This window comes from Acanthaster planci, linkage group LG11 (assembly GCF_054643075.1).
Source record: "Acanthaster planci isolate LZ-2023a linkage group LG11, COTS_SCS, whole genome shotgun sequence".
Taxonomy (NCBI): Eukaryota; Metazoa; Echinodermata; class Asteroidea; order Valvatida; family Acanthasteridae; genus Acanthaster; species Acanthaster planci.
Genome location: NC_141787.1, coordinates 9,613,468 through 9,632,950, shown reverse-complemented (window position 1 = coordinate 9,632,950; position 19,483 = coordinate 9,613,468). Strand labels below are relative to the sequence as shown.

The window sequence follows — 19,483 nt, the reverse complement described above, 5'->3', positions numbered from 1 at the left end:
CCATATGTCCCCTCCTTATTAGTTATGCCGCTGCCGACACACTGAAAACAATCATCTGTGCTACAGAAAGCCTATAGGGTTTGCTTGCAAATGACAATATTTCAAGCCAAATGATGCTACACAAGATACGTTTTGATATCTCTCACAACCTCTAACTTGACTACCTTTAACATTTCAAAATAATTACTGTGTGTATATGTGCATCCGCTGATGAAACATATGTACCTATATATATATACCATACCTAGCACCGTAAAGTTGAAGGAGGATGAGGCTGGGCAGTCAGCAGCATTTGTGACTTGACAGGTGACAGTATGAGATCCAACTCCAAATGCACCTCCTGTAAGCCTGACTGCAGCTCCTGATGGGGAGTCTGTACAAATGATGGGCCGACTGTCAGAGTTGATTGCTGTGACTGCAGGCCAGGTTATAGTAGCAGTTGGCAGGCCCTCATCAGTGTTTTGATCGCCGACAGCAGGTACAGATAGTGATGGGGATGCTACAAGGAAAAAAAGAACAAAGCAAACATAACAAACTCTAAAAAATTATCACAGAATATTTTATCCAAGCACATTGAAACGTTTTAACTTCCACAGATTCACCGATGTGTGTGCGTAACAAAAGAACAATTCTAAAATAGGTTTTCCCAGTCATTCTTCACATCCATGTCACACAAATTCACCAGAACGGTACTTCAATTATATCCCCAAAAGTTGTGGAGCGTAATTCCTATAATTCTGATTTCAAAATGCCACCAAAGGATTTCTTTTAAGGTACAGAATCAAACAAATTTCTCACAGTATTCTAATTCATCCTAATTTTCAAAAAATCATCCCACAAAGCACAAGCATTGTACTGAAAAACCAAATTGCTCTTTTGTCAATCATTTTGGAAATTTCATCCCTTTAACCCAGACATGGATATTTAAGGTGACAAAATTTATCATAAGCTACCAACACAAGTCTATTCCTGATTTTTGTGTTAATTTTGCAAAGATGATTCATAAAAATTAGACAAATGTTGTAAGTCAAAAAAATACGAGTTATATTCAAAAGAAGTCTAAAGGATGTGACACATTTGCCAAAAGAATGATCAAGTTTATCATAAACAGAATACAATGGCCAAATTGCCCAAATTAAGTGCGAAGTATGAACCTTTCACATTTTCAATGCAGTGTCAATTTCTAGATTATATAATAGCAATGAGGATAATTAAAATGCAACAAATGCAATCTACTGGTGGCTTTTGGGGAAATTGAAAGTAGGAATTAAGATAAACATTGCTGGTGGCCAAACTAAATATTTTTTCTCGGGAGTCTGTATGAAATGCTGGTGTTAAAATAATTGGAAATCCTATATTGTGTATGAGCTACAAATGCACATAAATACAAGTGTTTCAGATACATGTATCTTCCAACATTACTGGACAACGTATGCTGCTTAAAGGCACCTTTCCATATGCACGTCAACACTTGCGCCAAGCGTTGCATATCCGTCAAAATCACTTCCGGGGCAACTTTGATGGCCGAACACAACGCACTTGTGTGTTATGTTAATGCATGGAGGCAATGTTTGTGTCTGAGAAAGTGAAACGCAAGAATGCATTGTGTATGAAATGTGCTTCAAAAACGTACATCTGGAAAAGTGCTTTACTGGTGAAAAAAATTAATCCAGTCCTCCGGGAGACAATTCGCAAAAAACATGGGAATTAACAGTGACAGGAACCAAGTAGGAGGCCTTCAAATGTTTTTTTCATATTTTACGTGTTGTGTCTGAGCTTATAGTGAAAATCAAATATAACTTGTGACAGGTAACATCATCAGTCCAGCAATGGAAAGTTTCCACTGTGGAAGACGTTAATAATTTTAAAAAGACCAACAGCAATCACCTATAAACTTTTTCAAATGTATCATACGGCAATTGTTATAGTTGCCTTTCCCATGCAACGTACATTTTCAGTGATGAAACACTAGGAAAAAGGAAATTAAAACAGCATAAATCATTGCAACAGAAGGTTATCTACAAGTAAAAAGATGCTGATATTACCAAATTAATACCTGAGATCGTGATAGTAAATGTACACATTCCTGAGTTTTCCGAAGAATCCTGTGCTGTACAGGTAACAGTTGTCACGCCTATAGGGTACACTCCGCCTGAAGTCACTGCGTTGTTGTCTTGATCTCGACATGTGATAGCACTAATAGGACCATCAACATCGTCCACTGCTGAAGGTTGTGTAAGCCAGTCAACCACTGCATCATTACCCGCAGTGCAATCCTCAAAACTCATTGCTGGGCAAGTAACTGCTGGACCTACAGTATCTAAGGCATTCACAAAGAATTAAAACAGAGGGATGAGCAATCTATGGAACACAATTTCCAACAAAGGCCCTGACAGCATGAATAACAAAATACTTATTTTTGTTGCAATAGGCAAACCCAGCTCGGACCATCCTTACATGAAAAAGGTCTTGACATTCACCTATCTTACCTGCGCAAATACATGTGTACCGAAAAACTGTTAAACTTCTAAAGTGCAATAACTGTCCAAACGTAGGCTGCTCTTTGCTTTACTATCAAGGTTTTACAGCTCCTGAACACTGCGATGTTCAAAAATAAATAAAACTGAAAATTAATCCATATATGTATGTCATACTGGTCACAGAAAACACAAATGTTCAGAGTAGCATTCATTACCTGGTGGTACTGATGAGGTGGTGGCGGGTGGCTCTGGTGTGGTGGTAAAGTCAAGGCCTAATGTGGTTGTGGCATCTGAACTTGATGTGGTGGTGTATGGGCCCGATGTGGTGGTGGTATCAGGGCTAGATGTTGTTGTGGCATCTGGTCCTGATGTGGTTGTGGCATTTGGCTCTGATGTAGTGGTAGCAACTGGGCCTGATGTAGTGGTGGCATCAGGGCTTAATGTGGTTGTTGTGTCTGGGCTAGATGTGGTTGTGGCATCTGGCCCTGATGTGGTTGTGACATCTGGACTTGATGTGGTGGTGTCTGGCCCTGATGTGGTGGTGGCATCTGGCCTAGATGCGGTTGTGGTGTCTGGGCTAAATGTGGTTGTGGCATCTGGCCCTGATGTGGTTGTGGCATCAGGGCTAGATGTGGTTGTGGCATCTGGACTTGATGTGGTGGTGTCTGGTCCTGATGTTGTGGTGGCATCTGGGCTAGATGCGGTTGTGGTGTTTGGGCTAGATGTGGTTGTGGCATCTGGCCCTGATGTGGTTGTGGCATCAGGGCTAGATGTGGTTGTAACATCTGGCCCTGATGTGGTTGTGGCATCTGGCCCTGATGTGGTTGTGGCATCTGGCCCTGATGTGGTTGTGGCATCTGGCCCTGATGTGGTTGTGGCATCAGGGCTAGATGTGGTTGTGGTGTCTGGGCTAGATGCGGTTGTGGCATCTGGCCCTGATGTGGTTGTGGCATCTGTGCCTGATGTAGTGGTGACATCTGGGCTTGATGTGGTTGTGGCATCAGGGCTTGATGTGGTTGTGGCATCTGGCCCTGATGTGGTTGTGGCCTCAGGGCTAGATGTGGTGGTGTCTGGGCCTGATGTGGTTGTGGCATCAGGGCTAGATGTGGTTGTGGTGTCTGGGCTAGATGTGGTTGTGGCATCTGGCCCTGATGTGGTTGTGGCATCAGGGCTAGATGTGGTTGTAGCATCTGGCCCTGATGTGGTTGTGGGATCTGTGCCTGATGTAGTGGTGACATCTGGGCTTGATGTGGTTGTGGTATCAGGGGTAGATGTGGTGGTGTCTGGGCCTGATGTTGTGGTGGCATCAGGGCTAGATGTGGTTGTGGTGACTGGGTTAGATGTGGTTGTGGCATCTGGCCCTGATGTAGTTGTGGCATCTGGACTTGATGTGGTGGTGTCTGGGCTAGATGTGGTTGTGGCATCTGGGCTAGATGTGGTTGTGGTGTCTGGGTTAGATGTGGTTGTGGCATCTGGCCCTGATGTGGTTGTGGCATCAGGGCTAGATGTTGTTGTGGTGTCTGGCCCTGATGTGGTTCTGGCATCTGGCCCTGATGTGGTTGTGGCATCTGGACTTGATGTGGTGGTGCCTGGGCCCAATGTGGTGGTGGCATCAGGGCTAGATGCGGTTGTGGCATCTGTGCCTGATGTAGTGGTGACATCTGGGCCTGATGTGGTTGTGGCCTCAGGGCTAGATGTGGTGGTGTCTGGGCCTGATGTTGTGGTGGCATCAGGGCTAGATGTGGTTGTGGTGTCTGGGCTAGATGTGGTTGTGGCATCTGGCCCTGATGTGGTTGTGGCATCAGGGCTAGATGTGGTTGTGGCATCTGGCCCTGATGTGGTTGTGGCATCTGGCCCTGATGTGGTTGTGGCATCTGGACTTGATGTGGTGGTGTCTGGGCCCAATGTGGTGGTGGCATCAGGGCTAGATGCGGTTGTGGCATCTGTGCCTGATGTAGTGGTGACATCTGGGCCTGATGTGGTTGTGGCCTCAGGGCTAGATGTGGTGGTGTCTGGGCCTGATGTTGTGGCAGCATCAGGGCTAGATGTGGTTGTGGTGTCTGGGCTAGATGTGGTTGTGGCATCTGGCCCTGATGAGGTTGTGGCATCTGGCCCTGATGTGGTTGTGGCCTCAGGGCTAGATGTGGTGGTGTCTGGGCCTGATGTTGTGGTGGCATCAGGGCTAGATGTGGTTGTGGTGTCTGGGCTAGATGTGGTTGTAGCATCTGGTCCTGATGTGGTTGTGGCATCTGTGCCAGATGTAGTGGTGACATCTGGGCCTGATGTGGTTGTGGCATCTAGCCCTGATGTGGTTGTGGCCTCAGGGCTAGATGTGGTGGTGTCTGGGCCTGATGTTGTGGTGGCATCAGGGCTAGATGTGGTTGTGGTGTCTGGGCTAGATGTGGTTGTGGCATCAGGGCTAGATGTGGTTGTAGCATCTGGCCCTGATGTGGTTGTGGGATCTGTGCCTGATGTAGTGGTGACATCTGGGCTTGATGTGGTTGTGGCATCAGGGGTAGATGTGGTGGTATCTGGCCCTGATGTTGTGGTGGCATCTGGACTTGATGTGGTGGTGTCTGGGCTAGATGTGGTGGTTGCATCTGGGCTAGATGCGGTTGTGGTGTCTGGGCTTGATGTGGTTGTGGTATCTGGCCCTGATGTGGTTGTGGCATCAGGGCTAGATGTGGTTGTGGTGTCTGGGCTAGATGCGGTTGTGGCATCTGGCCCTGATGTGGTTGTGGCATCTGGCCCTGGGGTGGTGGTAGCATCTGTGCCTGATGTAGTGGTGACATCTGGGCTTGATGTGGTTGTGGCATCAGGGCTTGATGTGGTTGTGGCATCTGGCCCTGATGTGGTTGTGGCCTCAGGGCTAGATGTGGTTGTGGCATCTGTGCCTGATGTAGTGGTGACATCTGGGCTTGATGTGGTTGTGGCATCAGGGCTTGATGTGGTTGTGGCATCTGGCCCTGATGTGGTTGTGGCCTCAGGGCTAGATGTGGTGGTGTCTGGGCCTGATGTGGTTGTGGCATCAGGGCTAGATGTGGTTGTGGTGGTCGGGCTAGATGTGGTTGTGGCATCTGGCCCTGATGTGGTTGTGGCATCAGGGCTAGATGTGGTTGTAGCATCTGGCCCTGATGTGGTTGTGGGATCTGTGCCTGATGTAGTGGTGACATCTGGGCTTGATGTGGTTGTGGCATCAGGGGTAGATGTGGTGGTGTCTGGGCCTGATGTTGTGGTGGCATCAGGGCTAGATGTGGTTGTGGTGTCTGGGTTAGATGTGGTTGTGGCATCTGGCCCTGATGTAGTTGTGGCATCTGGACTTGATGTGGTGGTGTCTGGGCTAGATGTGGTTGTGGCATCTGGGCTAGATGTGGTTGTGGTGTCTGGGCTAGATGTGGTTGTGCCATCTGGCCCTGATGTGGTTGTGGCATCAGGGCTAGATGTTGTTGTGGTGTCTGGCCCTGATGTGGTTGTGGCATCTGGCCCTGATGTGGTTGTGGCATCTGGACTTGATGTGGTGGTGCCTGGGCCCAATGTGGTGGTGGCATCAGGGCTAGATGCGGTTGTGGTATCTGTGCCTGATGTAGTGGTGACATCTGGGCCTGTTGTGGTTGTGGCCTCAGGGCTAGATGTGGTGGTGTCTGGGCTAGATGTGGTTGTGGCATCTGGCCCTGATGTGGTTGTGGCATCAGGGCTAGATGTGGTTGTGGCATCTGGCCCTGATGTGGTTGTGGCATCTGGCCCTGATGTGGTTGTGGCATCTGGACTTGATGTGGTGGTGTCTGGGCCCAATGTGGTGGTGGCATCAGGGCTAGATGCGGTTGTGGCATCTGTGCCTGATGTAGTGGTGACATCTGGGCCTGATGTGGTTGTGGCCTCAGGGCTAGATGTGGTGGTGTCTGGGCCTGATGTTGTGGCGGCATCAGGGCTAGATGTGGTTGTGGTGTCTGGGCTAGATGTGGTTGTGGCATCTGGCCCTGATGAGGTTGTGGCATCTGGCCCTGATGTGGTTGTGGCCTCAGGGCTAGATGTGGTGGTGTCTGGGCCTGATGTTGTGGTGGCATCAGGGCTAGATGTGGTTGTGGTGCCTGGGCTAGATGTGGTTGTAGCATCTGGTCCTGATGTGGTTGTGGCATCTGTGCCAGATGTAGTGGCGACATCTGGGCCTGATGTGGTTGTGGCATCTAGCCCTGATGTGGTTGCGGCCTCAGGGCTAGATGTGGTGGTGTCTGGGCCTGATGTTGTGGTGGCATCAGGGCTAGATGTGGTTGTGGTGTCTGGGCTAGATGTGGTTGTGGCATCAGGGCTAGATGTGGTTGTAACATCTGGCCCTGATGTGGTTGTGGGATCTGTGCCTGATGTAGTGGTGACATCTGGGCTTGATGTGGTTGTGGCATCAGGGGTAGATGTGGTGGTATCTGGCCCTGATGTTGTGGTGGCATCTGGCCCTGATGTGGTTATGGCATCTGGACTTGATGTGGTGGTGTCTGGGCTAGATGTGGTGGTTGCATCTGGGCTAGATGCGGTTGTGGTGTCTGGGCTAGATGTGGTTGTGGTATCTGGCCCTGATGTGGTTGTGGCATCAGGGCTAGATGTGGTTGTGGTGTCTGGGCTAGATGCGGTTGTGGCATCTGGCCCTGATGTGGTTGTGGCATCAGGGCTAGATGTTGTTGTGGAGTCTGGCCCTGATGTTGTTGTGGCATCTGGCCCTGATGTGGTTGTGGCATCAGGGCTTGATGTGGTTGTGGCATCTGGCCCTGATGTGGTTGTGGCCTCAGGGCTAGATGTGGTGGTGTCTGGGCCTGATGCTGTGGTGGCATCAGGGCTAGATGTGGTTGTGGTGTCTGGGCTAGATGTGGTTGTGGCATCTGGCCCTGATGTGGTTGAGGCATCAGGGCTAGATGTGGTTGTAGCATCTGGCCCTGATGTGGTTGTGGGATCTGTGCCTGATGTAGTGGTGACATCTGGGCTTGATGTGGTTGTGGCATCAGGGGTAGATGTGGTGGTGTCTGGGCCTGATGTTGTGGTGGCATCAGGGCTAGATGTGGTTGTGGTGTCTGGGTTAGATGTGGTTGTGGCATCTGGCCCTGATGTAGTTGTGGCATCTGGACTTGATGTGGTGGTGTCTGGGCTAGATGTGGTTGTGGCATCTGGGCTAGATGTGGTTGTGGTGTCTGGGCTAGATGTGGTTGTGGCATCTGGCCCTGATGTGGTTGTGGCATCAGGGCTAGATGTTGTTGTGGTGTCTGGCCCTGATGTTGTTGTGGCATCTGGCCCTGATGTGGTTGTGGCATCAGGACTTGATGTGGTGGTGCCTGGGCCCAATGTGGTTGTGGCATCAGGGCTAGAGGCGGTTGTGGCATCTGTGCCTGATGTAGTGGTGACATCTGGGCCTGATGTGGTTGTGGCCTCAGGGCTAGATGTGGTGGTGTCTGGGCCCAATGTGGTGGTGGCATCAGGGCTAGATGCGGTTGTGGCATCAGGGCTAGATGCGGTTGTGGCATCTGGCACTGATGTTGTTGTGGCATCTGGCCCTGATGTGGTTGTGGCATCTGGCCCTGATGTGGTTGTGGCATCTGGACTTGATGTGGTGGTGTCTGGGCCTGATGTTGTTGTGGCATCAGGGCTAGATGTGTTTGTGGCATCAGGGCTAGATGCGGTTGTGGCATCTGGCACTGATGTTGTTGTGGCATCAGGGCTAGATGTGGTTGTAGCATCTTGCCCTGATGCAGTGGTGACATCTGGGCCTGATGTGGTTGTGGCATCAGGGTCAGATGTGGTTGTGGTGTCTGGGCTAGATGTGGTTGTAGCATCTGGCCCTGATGTGGTTGTGGCATCTGTGCCTGATGTAGTGGTGATATCTGGGCCTGATGTGGTTGTGGCCTCAGGGCTAGATGTGGTGTCTGGCCCTGATGTGGTTGTGGCATCTGGCCCTGATGTGGTTGTGGCATCTGGATTTGATGTGGTGGTGTCTGGGCCCAATGTGGTTGTGGCATCAGGGCTAGATGCGGTTGTGGCATCTGGCCCTGATGTGGTGGTAGCATCTGTGCCTGATGTAGTGGCGACATCTGGGCTTGATGTGGTTGTGGCATCAGGGCTAGATGTGGTGGTGTCTGGGCCTGATGTTGTGGTGGCATCAGGGCTAGATGTGGTTGTAGTGTCTGGGCTAGATGTGGTTGTGGCATCAGGACTAGATGTGGTTGTGACATCTGTGCCTGATGTAGTGGTGACATCTAGGCCTGATGTGGTTGTGGCATCAGGGGTAGATGTGGTGGTAGCATCTGTGCTTGATGTGGTGGAGGCATCTGTGCTTGATGTGGGGGAGGCATCTGTGCTTGATGTTGTGGAGGCATCTGTGCTTGATGTGGTGGTGGGGTCTTGGCTTGGTGTGGTGGTGGCATCAGTACTTGATGTAGTGGTTTGGTCTTGGCTTGATGTGGTGGTGGGGTCCTGGTTTGATGTGGTGGTAGCATCTGTGCTTGATGTAGTGGAGGCATCTGTGCTTGATGCGGTGGAGGCATCTGTGCTTGATGTGGTGGAGGCATCTGTGCTGGATGTTGTGGAGGCATCTGTGCTGGATGTTGTGGAGGCATCTGTGCTTGATGTGGTCATGGGGTCTTGGGTTAATGTGGTGATAGCATCTGTGCTTGATGTGGTGGTGGTGTCTTGGGTTGATGTGGTGGTGGGGTCTAGGCTTGATGTGGTGGTAAGGTCTTGGCTTGATATGGTGGTGGGGTCTTGGCTTGAAGTGGTGGTAGCATCTGTGCTTGATTTAGTGGAGGCATGTGTGCTTGATGTGGTGTAGCCATCTGTGTTTGATGTTGTGGGCGCCTCTGTGCTTGATGTGGTGTTGGGGTCTTGGGTTGATGTGGTTGAAGCATCAGTGCTTGATGTAGTCGAGGCATTTGTACTTGATGTGGTGGTGGGGTCTAGGCTTGATGTGGTGCTGGCATCAGTACTTGATGTAGTGGTTGGGTCTTGGCTTGATGTGGTGGTGGGGTCCTGGCTTGATGTGGTGGTAGCATCTGTGCTTGATGTGGTGGAGGCATCTGTGCTTGATGTGGTGGAGGCATCTGTGCTTGATGTCGGGGAGCCATTTGTGCTTGATGTGGTGGTGGGGTCTTGGGTCGATGTGGTGGTGGGGTCTAGGCTTGATGTGGTGGTGGCATCAGTACTTGATGTAGTGGTTGGGTCTTGGCTTGATGTGGTGGTAGCATCTGTGCTTGATGTGGTGGAGGCATCTGTGCTTGATGTGGTGGAGGCATCTGTGCTTGATGTCGGGGAGGCATCTGTGCTTGATGTGGTGGTGGGGTCTTGGCTCGATGTGGTGGTGGGGTCTTGGCTTGATGTGGTGCTGGCATCAGTACTTGATGTAGTGGTTGGGTCTTGGCTTGATGTGGTGGTAGCATCTGGGATGATGTGTTAAAATGGAAGTTTGAAAAATAAGTCATAAACAGTCAGAAAATTTTGCTACCCAGATAAATAATCTATCATTTAATGCCTTCTTAAGTCTTGCAACATTGCTGAATCTAGCAGAATTATATCTAAACTTTGCATCGGTTTACACAAGCAAATTTTAGCAATATTCTGGAAGACTGGTAAAAGCTGCTTGACAATAAAAATTTCAGCATCGTCGCATCTTGCAGGTAAATCTCAAGTACTATTTAGTGAGTAGTGAAAATAGTTCGCCGTTGTTTATTGGCGAGAACTAGAATCAGCATTTCAGTCGATTTAACCCACTTTTTAAAGCATGTTCAACCTAAGACACTTCATTTATATGCGTTTAGGAATGTGTAAATGATAAACGTTTTCCACGGTGCACATTTAGCTTTGTGAAGTTCACTTAGCATTTTGGACATTTTTAAACGCATTTCAATGCAAATGTCCATACATGTCATTGCTGAAACGTGTTTAAAACATGGGTACAACAATTAAGATATGTGTATAAACTGTAAGAAACGTTTCTGCTGTGTAAAAACCATTTAAGGCACAATATGGTCTTACTTCCTTTCGTAATGCCATACGGTATATTTGTAATGTACCTACAATGTATGAATACAGATATTCAGAAGGGAACAATTATTTACACTCTTGGATATTATTTCCTCTGGAATATGCAATTATGGCTGGGTCTTTTGTGCAGCCAACAGACCCCGTTAATTGTGTAATCGAGCTATAAAAAGCTACAAGTAAGTAAAAAACAAGAGGATCGGATATTAGACTATAAAAGAGTAAGTTTGAAACATGAAGCTATACAATACTGTGCTGAAGGGAAATATCGTGACAACCAATAGTCATTGGCCAACCCTCACACAATACCCTTATTGATGATAAATGAAATTATCAACTAAGTTAAACGACGTCATGGGATCAAAATTCAAGTTTTTTGCAAGGGAATTTATACAGCATATATGTCCTACGCCTTGTGTCCCATTGTGTTTAGACTAAACATTGAAGTTTATCCACTCAAAGCAGTATAGCTCCTAAATACATTAGAATGCGATAACAAAATCGGGTTTCGTCATTATTATATTTTTGTTGATATTGTGATTAAGTTTGCAGAGCAAACAAATTAGCTTCACAGTCGGCGTGAATGCTCATTTGAGGACTTCACAAACACGACAACAGGGAACCAATACGATTAAGGAAACTCCGAGGGTGTAGTGTCAGATCAAGTCTGCAGTCTTGGCACCGGCAGTGTGCCGGCACCTCGCTAAGGACCGGCTTATGCTACAGGCAAATGTGAAAGCAAAGCAAATTTGAAGCCTCGAAAGATTTGCAGCAAATTTCGCTCGAGTTGAAATGTGTATGCAACTTTTGCGAATTCCCAAATATTGGATCTCCCCAATTCGCATTTGTACTCGCTTTCGCGTGAAGCATGAACCGGCCTTAACCCTTTGGTAAACCCATTCAATTCGGTGCCCAGTCAGTCGAACAAGACTGCTGAATCGCCAAGGTTTTTTACGTTTGCCTGGGGCCTTATGATGGCGCCTTGTCAACAGCCCGGCTCTTTGTTAAAGTTTCAGTAGAGTTCAAAATTTCAGCGGCGACGCCCCAAAATGTATTGTGCTCAACAGGGACGCCATTTTATATCAGTTACAAGATAAGGAAAAACATTGTATGGTCACCTTTGGGGTAAGACGTTTTAGAAAACTGTGGAAAATAACTAAAAGACCTGAAAAAAACGACTCAGCGCCATCCTCAATCAATTCCGCGGAGTACCTCTGAAGAGGCCTTCTGCTGTTAAGCACTAAACGTAGTTGAATCCTTTTCTGGCTTTGAGAACCTGCAATCTGCACAAAGCAGCGCAAAATGAGCCTTCAGATTATCGAACCGCAGAACAACCCACAACGTACTATCGGACTAAATAACCGGCTAGAGGAAACAGATTCCTTCAGACCACTGAAAAAAGTTCACATGCCTAAAGCGCATAACATTGGACGGAAAAGTTCGGGATGTTGGAAGTTTCTTAATTTAAAAAGTAATGTTTCATCTGCACGTGTTGATATACCTTGATTATTCACATGTATACCATAAGCCTGTGGCTTGAATTAAAACACTGACCCCTACCGAAAAAAATCTACTTGGACACCTCCTTTGTAACCGATATTATGACGTGATAATTTCTGATTATGGCGAATTATAAAAATTGCTTTAATGAAATCGTTAGAAATATGAGCGTGGACACTTCAATTGGGAGGTCTGGATGAATACTTCGTGATCTAATTTCGACCTCGGACCGAATTAACTGATGGTAGTTCCGTTATATTCTGATTGATTTTGCTAAATGTTGGGGCGATAGTCTCAACCGCATATAATCTGATAAAATCTCGTAACATCGGAACATGTTTTCGACTTGCTTCAAATGGTAAGAGCAGATTCGAGGGGCCAACCCCCTCTAAAAAACACCAATGAGGATTTCATTTATCAATCAGTGTCAAGATATTGAGTGTCTTAAATGGATGCTTGTATGGCCGGAACCATTTTGCTCGGGAAACTGCATCTGAGCAGCTGTTTTATTCCAATAAAAAAGTGCATCAGGGACGCCACCCCAAAATTCTCGATCTCCTAAACAAAGTGCTCCCCGAGGCAATTCTGCAATTTATATTCCTTGGTTTCACGTGAGTTTACACGAATATTCCAAGTTACATAGCGTAAAGCTCTTTTATAAATTTACTGCAAAACCAGGGTGTAACATCGGTGTTTGCCGAAGACTATATCAACACTTATATTAAAAGTTTTGTTGTTATTTCAACACTGATGGTGTTACTTTTAATACCTCCAGTGCACTGTAACACATGTTGGTGTGTAAAGTAAAAACTGTGGTGTTGAAATAACAAATTTTTGGTGCGGTTATCCGATAACACCAAAACAGTACCATTCATAACACCACCGTTTTGGCAGTGTTTATATGGAAGGCTTCGCATGAGTTTGTAGTCGCGCAAAAATTGTGAGATTAAAAAATAATAATTAATAAAATTACATCTCAACCTGCAACACTGATTGCTCATTTGCATATTGACAAAGCGCTGAATTTTTTTCAATGGTAAAAAAGTGGCACTCGTCGGAATATTGATCTTGTAAAAGTCCGATTGTCAAGGGTTTCTGTATTGGAACAACAGAAAAGCACCCTTTTCTTTGAACATAGCACGGTAAAATGTGCCGTTTAGCGGTCAAACATTTGCCAACCACATTTAGCGATTGTGTTCCTTGTTTCAATACCATTCCCAATGTGGAGTTTTTCCATATGTATGAGAATGTGATATCAGCAAAACTGAGTTCATTGTGATATCAAATAATCGCGTAACTAACAGTGGAGACAACCTGGATTATCCATTCCTGTTTAAAAACGGTGGTTCGTAAAGGTTTTCACAATAATTAAGGAACGTTTTAACACATTTGACGGCATTTTTGATAGCTATCGTTGGGCAAATGGAAAAGTCGAGACTGAAACTCTCATTCAATTTTCATACCTCATTCAATCTGCGCCAAAAAAGTCCAAAGACAAAGCGCGTATTATTGAAAGGCATGTATTCGAACTTTTGGGGCCTTATATTCATCAATTAATACAATTTAGCACCTGGCCCTTTCGTTTCCTCCTGTTCTGGGAAAATGTATATGCTAGGGTCCTGCCCTCTTAATTGCTACGGCATCGCGAGGGAGGGGGCATGGGAAGAACGTGGGAATACTGAAAAAAAAAGCTAATGAGGAGGGTAGAAAAAGTGAAAAAAGAAAAGAGCGAAGAGGTAAAAATCGCCAGTTTGCCTGATTTACATTGAGACTGACCCCCTTCCTGCGTTAATATTGCTTTCATGACATCTATACCTGAATTGTCCTTACGTGTTCTCGAATCTCTCTGACAGTTCCTCTAACAGTTCCCCGAAATCTAGTGCGAAACGTAGCAAGAGATTCCATGGTCTTCCATGGTCTGATCGAAAGAGGGGGGGCAGAGCAAGACGAGCCAACGGCTCTTCATCTTCAACTCGCTCGATTTACAGGAACGGTGTCACAGTAAAATGCAGGTCGCTATTATCGCATTTACTACATTACGCCTTTCACGGTGCCATGGCCAGTTTTGGTGTTTTGGTCGCTTTGAGTCTTTCGCCACGCTTGGTTTGTGCTTTCTGAGCTTGCACGATCACGCCAGCTCAACCAAGATGTACAGATCAATGTAATTTGTTACCACAGAAATTCAAAATTCAGGTTGATTCATTTGACAGTCGGACGAACAACAATGCAGAGTGGTCCCAGTTTCACTACCGGTACTGCTAGAAAAGGGCACAATGACTGCTCTTTGTCAACGGCCTTCCTATTTGTTAAAAGTTCAGTTCAGTTCAAACGTTTTTGCGACGACGCCCAAATGGTATTGTGCTCAGCGTTGACGCTATTTCAAGAGACGAAATGAGAGGAAAAGCAAACTTTTCAGTAAAAGGGCATACATACAGCAAACTTTTCCCTCTTTATTAAAGATAGGATTTGCACGATGTACTTGTGTACGGGTCTTGTCATAACGGGATCGAATAATATCGCGCAAGTGGGGGAGTTATAAATGTATGAAAAACAGGCTGAAAGTAAGAGGTCACACGGCGAGCTTCCAGAACCCTCGCTCGGCCCGCCTGCGGGGATTCTTTTTGTGGGTGGTGCTCATGGACGCCATTACAGGACAGCGCACACGTTTACAAAATGTCGCGTCACAAATAGGCCCACGCAAGAGGTCTGTAGAATTGGAAATTATATCGTCACATATGTGCAAGTCTTTTCTGTGCTGAAATTGTTTGGAGCCAGATTACAGGTTTGCTGCAGCAACTCGGTGGCATCGTTGACTTAAAGAGGTGTCAACACCACGTTATGAATCGGTACAGACAGTATTGTTGACACTTAAATTAGAAAATTCTGTCTCCGTTTATGAGCGATTTTCATTTTCCTTTGTGGCTCATGCTCTGGCGATTAAGGGTGCATGTATTCTTATATAAAGAATTTTTTTAAGGTAATAAGTTTCTGAGCTGAAAAGATCGAGTCAAAAGATCAACGGTCAAGGAAAACCCCGTTGGCAGATGATATTTAGTCCTGACCACCCCATGTATACTTGGAATGGCACCACGTCGTATGCACTGTGATTGGTAATAACTTAAAGAGAGTTTCAAGAACCTCTCTACTTTATACAATCTGAGACTCTGGCTTACAAACTGTACAAGAGTGATTTTGAATCTTCAAAAAAGATGTTTGGCATAATAAAAAAAACTTTCTTTCCATGGGAAAGTGAATCCAGCATAGCCAGCCTCACGAGGATTGTCTGTCTTCACAACTCATTTATTTTCTATAAACTGCATTCATAGAAATGACCCTGACACTTCACATTGTGCCTATCCTACATTCCTCCGGTATTGCCAGGGATCAAACCTGATTTTTACGCACGTTAATTTACTTCTGCTTTTTTTTAGTTTGTAGCTCTTTTAGTGACATGTGATATATTTATCTGACAAAACGCAGGCCAGAACATGACTTAATTTCACTCTCTTTACCGAGATGGGGAATTTATCAACAAAGACGCGATTGGAAAAAAGACGCGATCGCCACGTATTACACTCGACGTGACAACATCAAATCCTCAACAAAGTTTGGATGTATCGCTTTTAATGATGAGACCAGTATTTTAAGTCCCACACATCTGCAACGCATCTGAAGTCAGAAACCACTACACTGAATGTAGGTTCCATTCTTATTCGTAAAAGTCCTCAATCATCCAACGGAGGAAGGTCTGAGGACTATTAGAGTCAATGTCAAGTTACGTCCGAGAACATTAAGTAGTAGTCTGGGTGTCTAACCATTATTTGGAGGTGGACCCTGCACATGGTCTGCACAAAAAGGATCAGCATTTTCTTGTCCTTTCAATCTTGCAGTTCAACATTTTGACGGGTGTCACTGTCATTCTTGAGCATCATTACTTTCTGCAAATAAGTGGAGGCCATTACCACCAAACACGTTTTTCATACATCTGCACATTCTCGTTCAGGCTTAGCAATCGAGGTGTTGTTACCAATTTGGTTTTTGGTTTTTTTTCCTTTGGAGGGTATAAGATTCAGTGAAATTTTAATTTCAATGTGATGTTTGCAGTTTATGCGAAAAATGCAAATCATCAGCCGCCATTGTCAGAAATGCAACTTTTATGTCAGCAGGTATTTGTTAAACCTACCAGTTTCTAGGCCAATTTGCCAAGATCAACAATTGCATCGTGGTCATTTTTTACGGTGTCACTATACTGTTTCACGAATCACAGGTCATATGCAAATTGTTATTTATCATAATCAAAAATACACCTTTCATCCATATTCTGGCATGTATTCGCACAAGCATTCTAAAGTAGGTATCTTAAGGCACTTGTCATGGTAAATGAATGCCTGGAAGCGATGTATACCCTTAGACACGTGTTGGAAAACATGTGCAGGTTAGCATTATTCTTGCTTACACTGGCTTCATCTCTGGTCCTTTTGTACCAATTGCACTATTTAATTTGATAAAATCTAAAGGCATTGATTGGGTGGTTCGCTTGGACGTCCGAAGGTTCGGTAGTTTGAAGACATACATTTCCTAGAGCCGAAAGTTCGTTTTTCTGAAATAAAAATGTAGTTAGTAAATCAGATAAGTTGATGCGATTGCCTGAAAGTCCGATAGGCTGAAGGTTTATTTTGGGCACCTTTACTCACGGTGAAGTGGTCTGAGTTGAAGGTCTTGAAATGAACTCAAGGTTGGGCAGTCCTAGTTCCTATAAGGTTCAATGATCGTAAAAGCATCCAAGGTTCAGTACAGTTCAAGCTTAACATTCATTTTCTATTAACCTTCTATCTTGTCTTTTCGACCTATTGAATCTTATTGTCAATCTGGAATACTAAACATAACAATCAATTCGGACATCGAAACCTTAAGACCATTTAACCGTGTTTCCTGACCTGTGACCTTTAGGTCTGATGAATTTTCAGACTATTACTACAATGGCGAACTTCTGAACTTGCAATGGGACTGACGAACCTTCGGACATCTGCATCTTGAAATCGAGACTATAATGGGCTAGTCGTGCTAACGAAACTTTAGGATATTAAACCTTTGGACAACTAAAACTTTGGACCATTCAATTGGTATCGACTAACATACGTAACATACAAGGCTCTAAGGACGAGAAAATCCTGCATTATATTGGTTGGACCCTATACGGCATAGGGTTTCGTCGACATCCCACGGACCACAAGTCAAACTCCGTTGTAGAGGGGTCTTATGTAGCGCCTAAACCCATTGCACGTGTGGTTGGCATGCTGTGCTGCGGACCTTAACATGCTGTTTGTCGGAATTCGATGGGCAACACAAGCAAAGGTAACGCAAATGAGGCATAGTAGAGACACGGCCTCCTTCAAAACCGCATACGTCACAGCACATTTTTGTCAATTTTCCCAAGATATTTGACAACTGTTTTCATTATTTTCGATATCGTTTCCAATATCAAGACGTTTTACAAAAATTACAGTCAAAACTTTGACTTTGACGATAATTATTTCAAGGGTGATATCAAATGATGAATGAATCGAACATCGAAGGACCACAGCTTAAATTTCCTGTCTCCAACAAGTAGATCCTTGCGAAAGCCAATCATGAATCAAAATGAACATTTTTCTGACACTGAAAGTGACAATTTGGTTTACACAAGAGACTTCTACAAATTAAATCACAATGAAAGCCAAGAATGGCATTCCAAGCATCAATTCATATAAAGTTGAACGTTTCCACATTTTGTTTTCACATCACGAATGGAATTAGGGAAAATGGGTTTGCTGGGGTCATGTCCTACATTAAAAATGTGCTCAGAGTTTAAAAAACATTTCTCAACACTGTTTTGTGCCCATTTCGTCGTGTGCCCGGAAAAAGGTCGCAAGAGCCTTTTTGCCGGGAAGCATAATTGCTACCAAAACAAATTTCCTGGCAAAAGTACGTATGTATGCAACCGTTCCATTTTAATGAAGTATAAAGATTTTAAAGTGTTTAATCACGAAATTGATGTCATGTGTTTAGGAATGTGTTTAAATGCTAAGCAAATTTCGAAAAGCTAAACTTGTACCACGGCAAAGCGTGTGGCGTTGAAGACATTCCTAAACACATTTCACTAAATGTGTTAAATGGGTAAAACATGTGGAAAAGCGCATGGACACAAAAAAAGTGCTTCGACTATTCATGTCGTTTTTCCAGTGTATATTTTTATGGGTGTCACGCTGGGAGGAGAGGATTTTAAAATGGCTGCACTACTCCCTGAAGAAATAATTGAAACAAAACATAAAATGGATGACAACAGAAGATGGAAAAGGAGCAAACAAATGAAAATCATCAATTTGCTTCGAAAAAAATCGCCACGGACCTCATTTCATCGTTAATGGTCTGGTTAGATTAACGTGGACTGTCCCAACGTTTCTTAAGCGATTTTTCTCGAACCTTCCGGATACATTTTTCCGCGAAGTTTTCCCAAAACTTAATATGAAAAGTTGTCAAAATGTTACCTGTAGTCTGTCCGTTTACTAATCGAGGGATGGGGGAGCACAGCAAGGCGAGAGCCACTGCAAACGCGAATAAAACCCGATGGGTCCCCATCTTGCTAACTCGCTCAACTACAGAAAGTGGTCCATGTGTGGCTTCACCGGCGTCAGTCCTGTCGCATTATGGATATTTCGCGTTTTTTTTCATAAGGCTTACTAACCATGGCCTTCAGGGCTTGGCCGATTCCAGTCTTTCGCCACGCTTGGTTGCTGTTGTTTTGTGCTTCCCGGCCCTAATCACGCAAGTGAGACCGTACGTTCCGTATGGCTTTGAGCATGTCTACATTGGCAATTATCCTTCAAACTGAATCACAAGGGTGTGTGTACCGCTCACGCACTTGGTTTAGCTTTGTTTTGGGGAGTGTTGCCCGTTGCTTTTAATCTGCGTTCTTACAAATGACTTCGCATTCATCGAAAAAGGATGACGTATATAGGAAGTGTACAAAACGCACATTGCCTCACGTACGCGTAGGCCTAATATCCACATTACAAAACCACAATGTTCAACAGAGGGGAAAAAAACAAAATTTGTAGTTTGGCATTGGCGTTTTTAATGAACCCTCTCTACAAAAACCACGATATTTGACACTCTCTGATGTGAATACACTCTGCCGCTCCAACTATACCAGGGAACCCAGCATCCCAACAACAACTCATCTTAGCAGGAAAATATCGTCAAATTCTGATTCAACCAAACGAACTCTTAGCAAACTAGGAATAAGGGCAGGCTTACATGGTTGAGGAGTAGGCCTATACCATTTCCAATTTGAAGCTATCTTCTCAACCAAACCAACTTCATGTCTTCGTGACTTAGAAGTTTCTCTTGAAACCCACTTGTTCAACGATTGTTACATTATTTGTTGTTAATTTTACTTTTTATTTTTTTATTAATGTTTGTATTGCGCCATGAGCGTCATTGTTTGCGGATAT

General features: G+C 45.2%; 1 protein-coding gene across 1 annotated transcript in view; it reads right to left on the bottom strand.

Moving 5' to 3' along the window:
- Positions 1-18,702, bottom strand: part of LOC110983840 (uncharacterized) — a 57,043-nt gene extending 38,341 nt beyond the window's left edge. Inside the window, 4 exon segments of the mRNA XM_087143134.1 lie at positions 245-499; positions 2,057-2,320; positions 2,696-9,889; positions 18,518-18,702. Of these exon segments, the coding sequence (XP_086999260.1) occupies positions 245-499; positions 2,057-2,320; positions 2,696-9,889; positions 18,518-18,608 (7,804 nt within the window). The 5' untranslated portion in view covers positions 18,609-18,702.
- Positions 18,703-19,483: the final 781 nt, after the last annotated feature.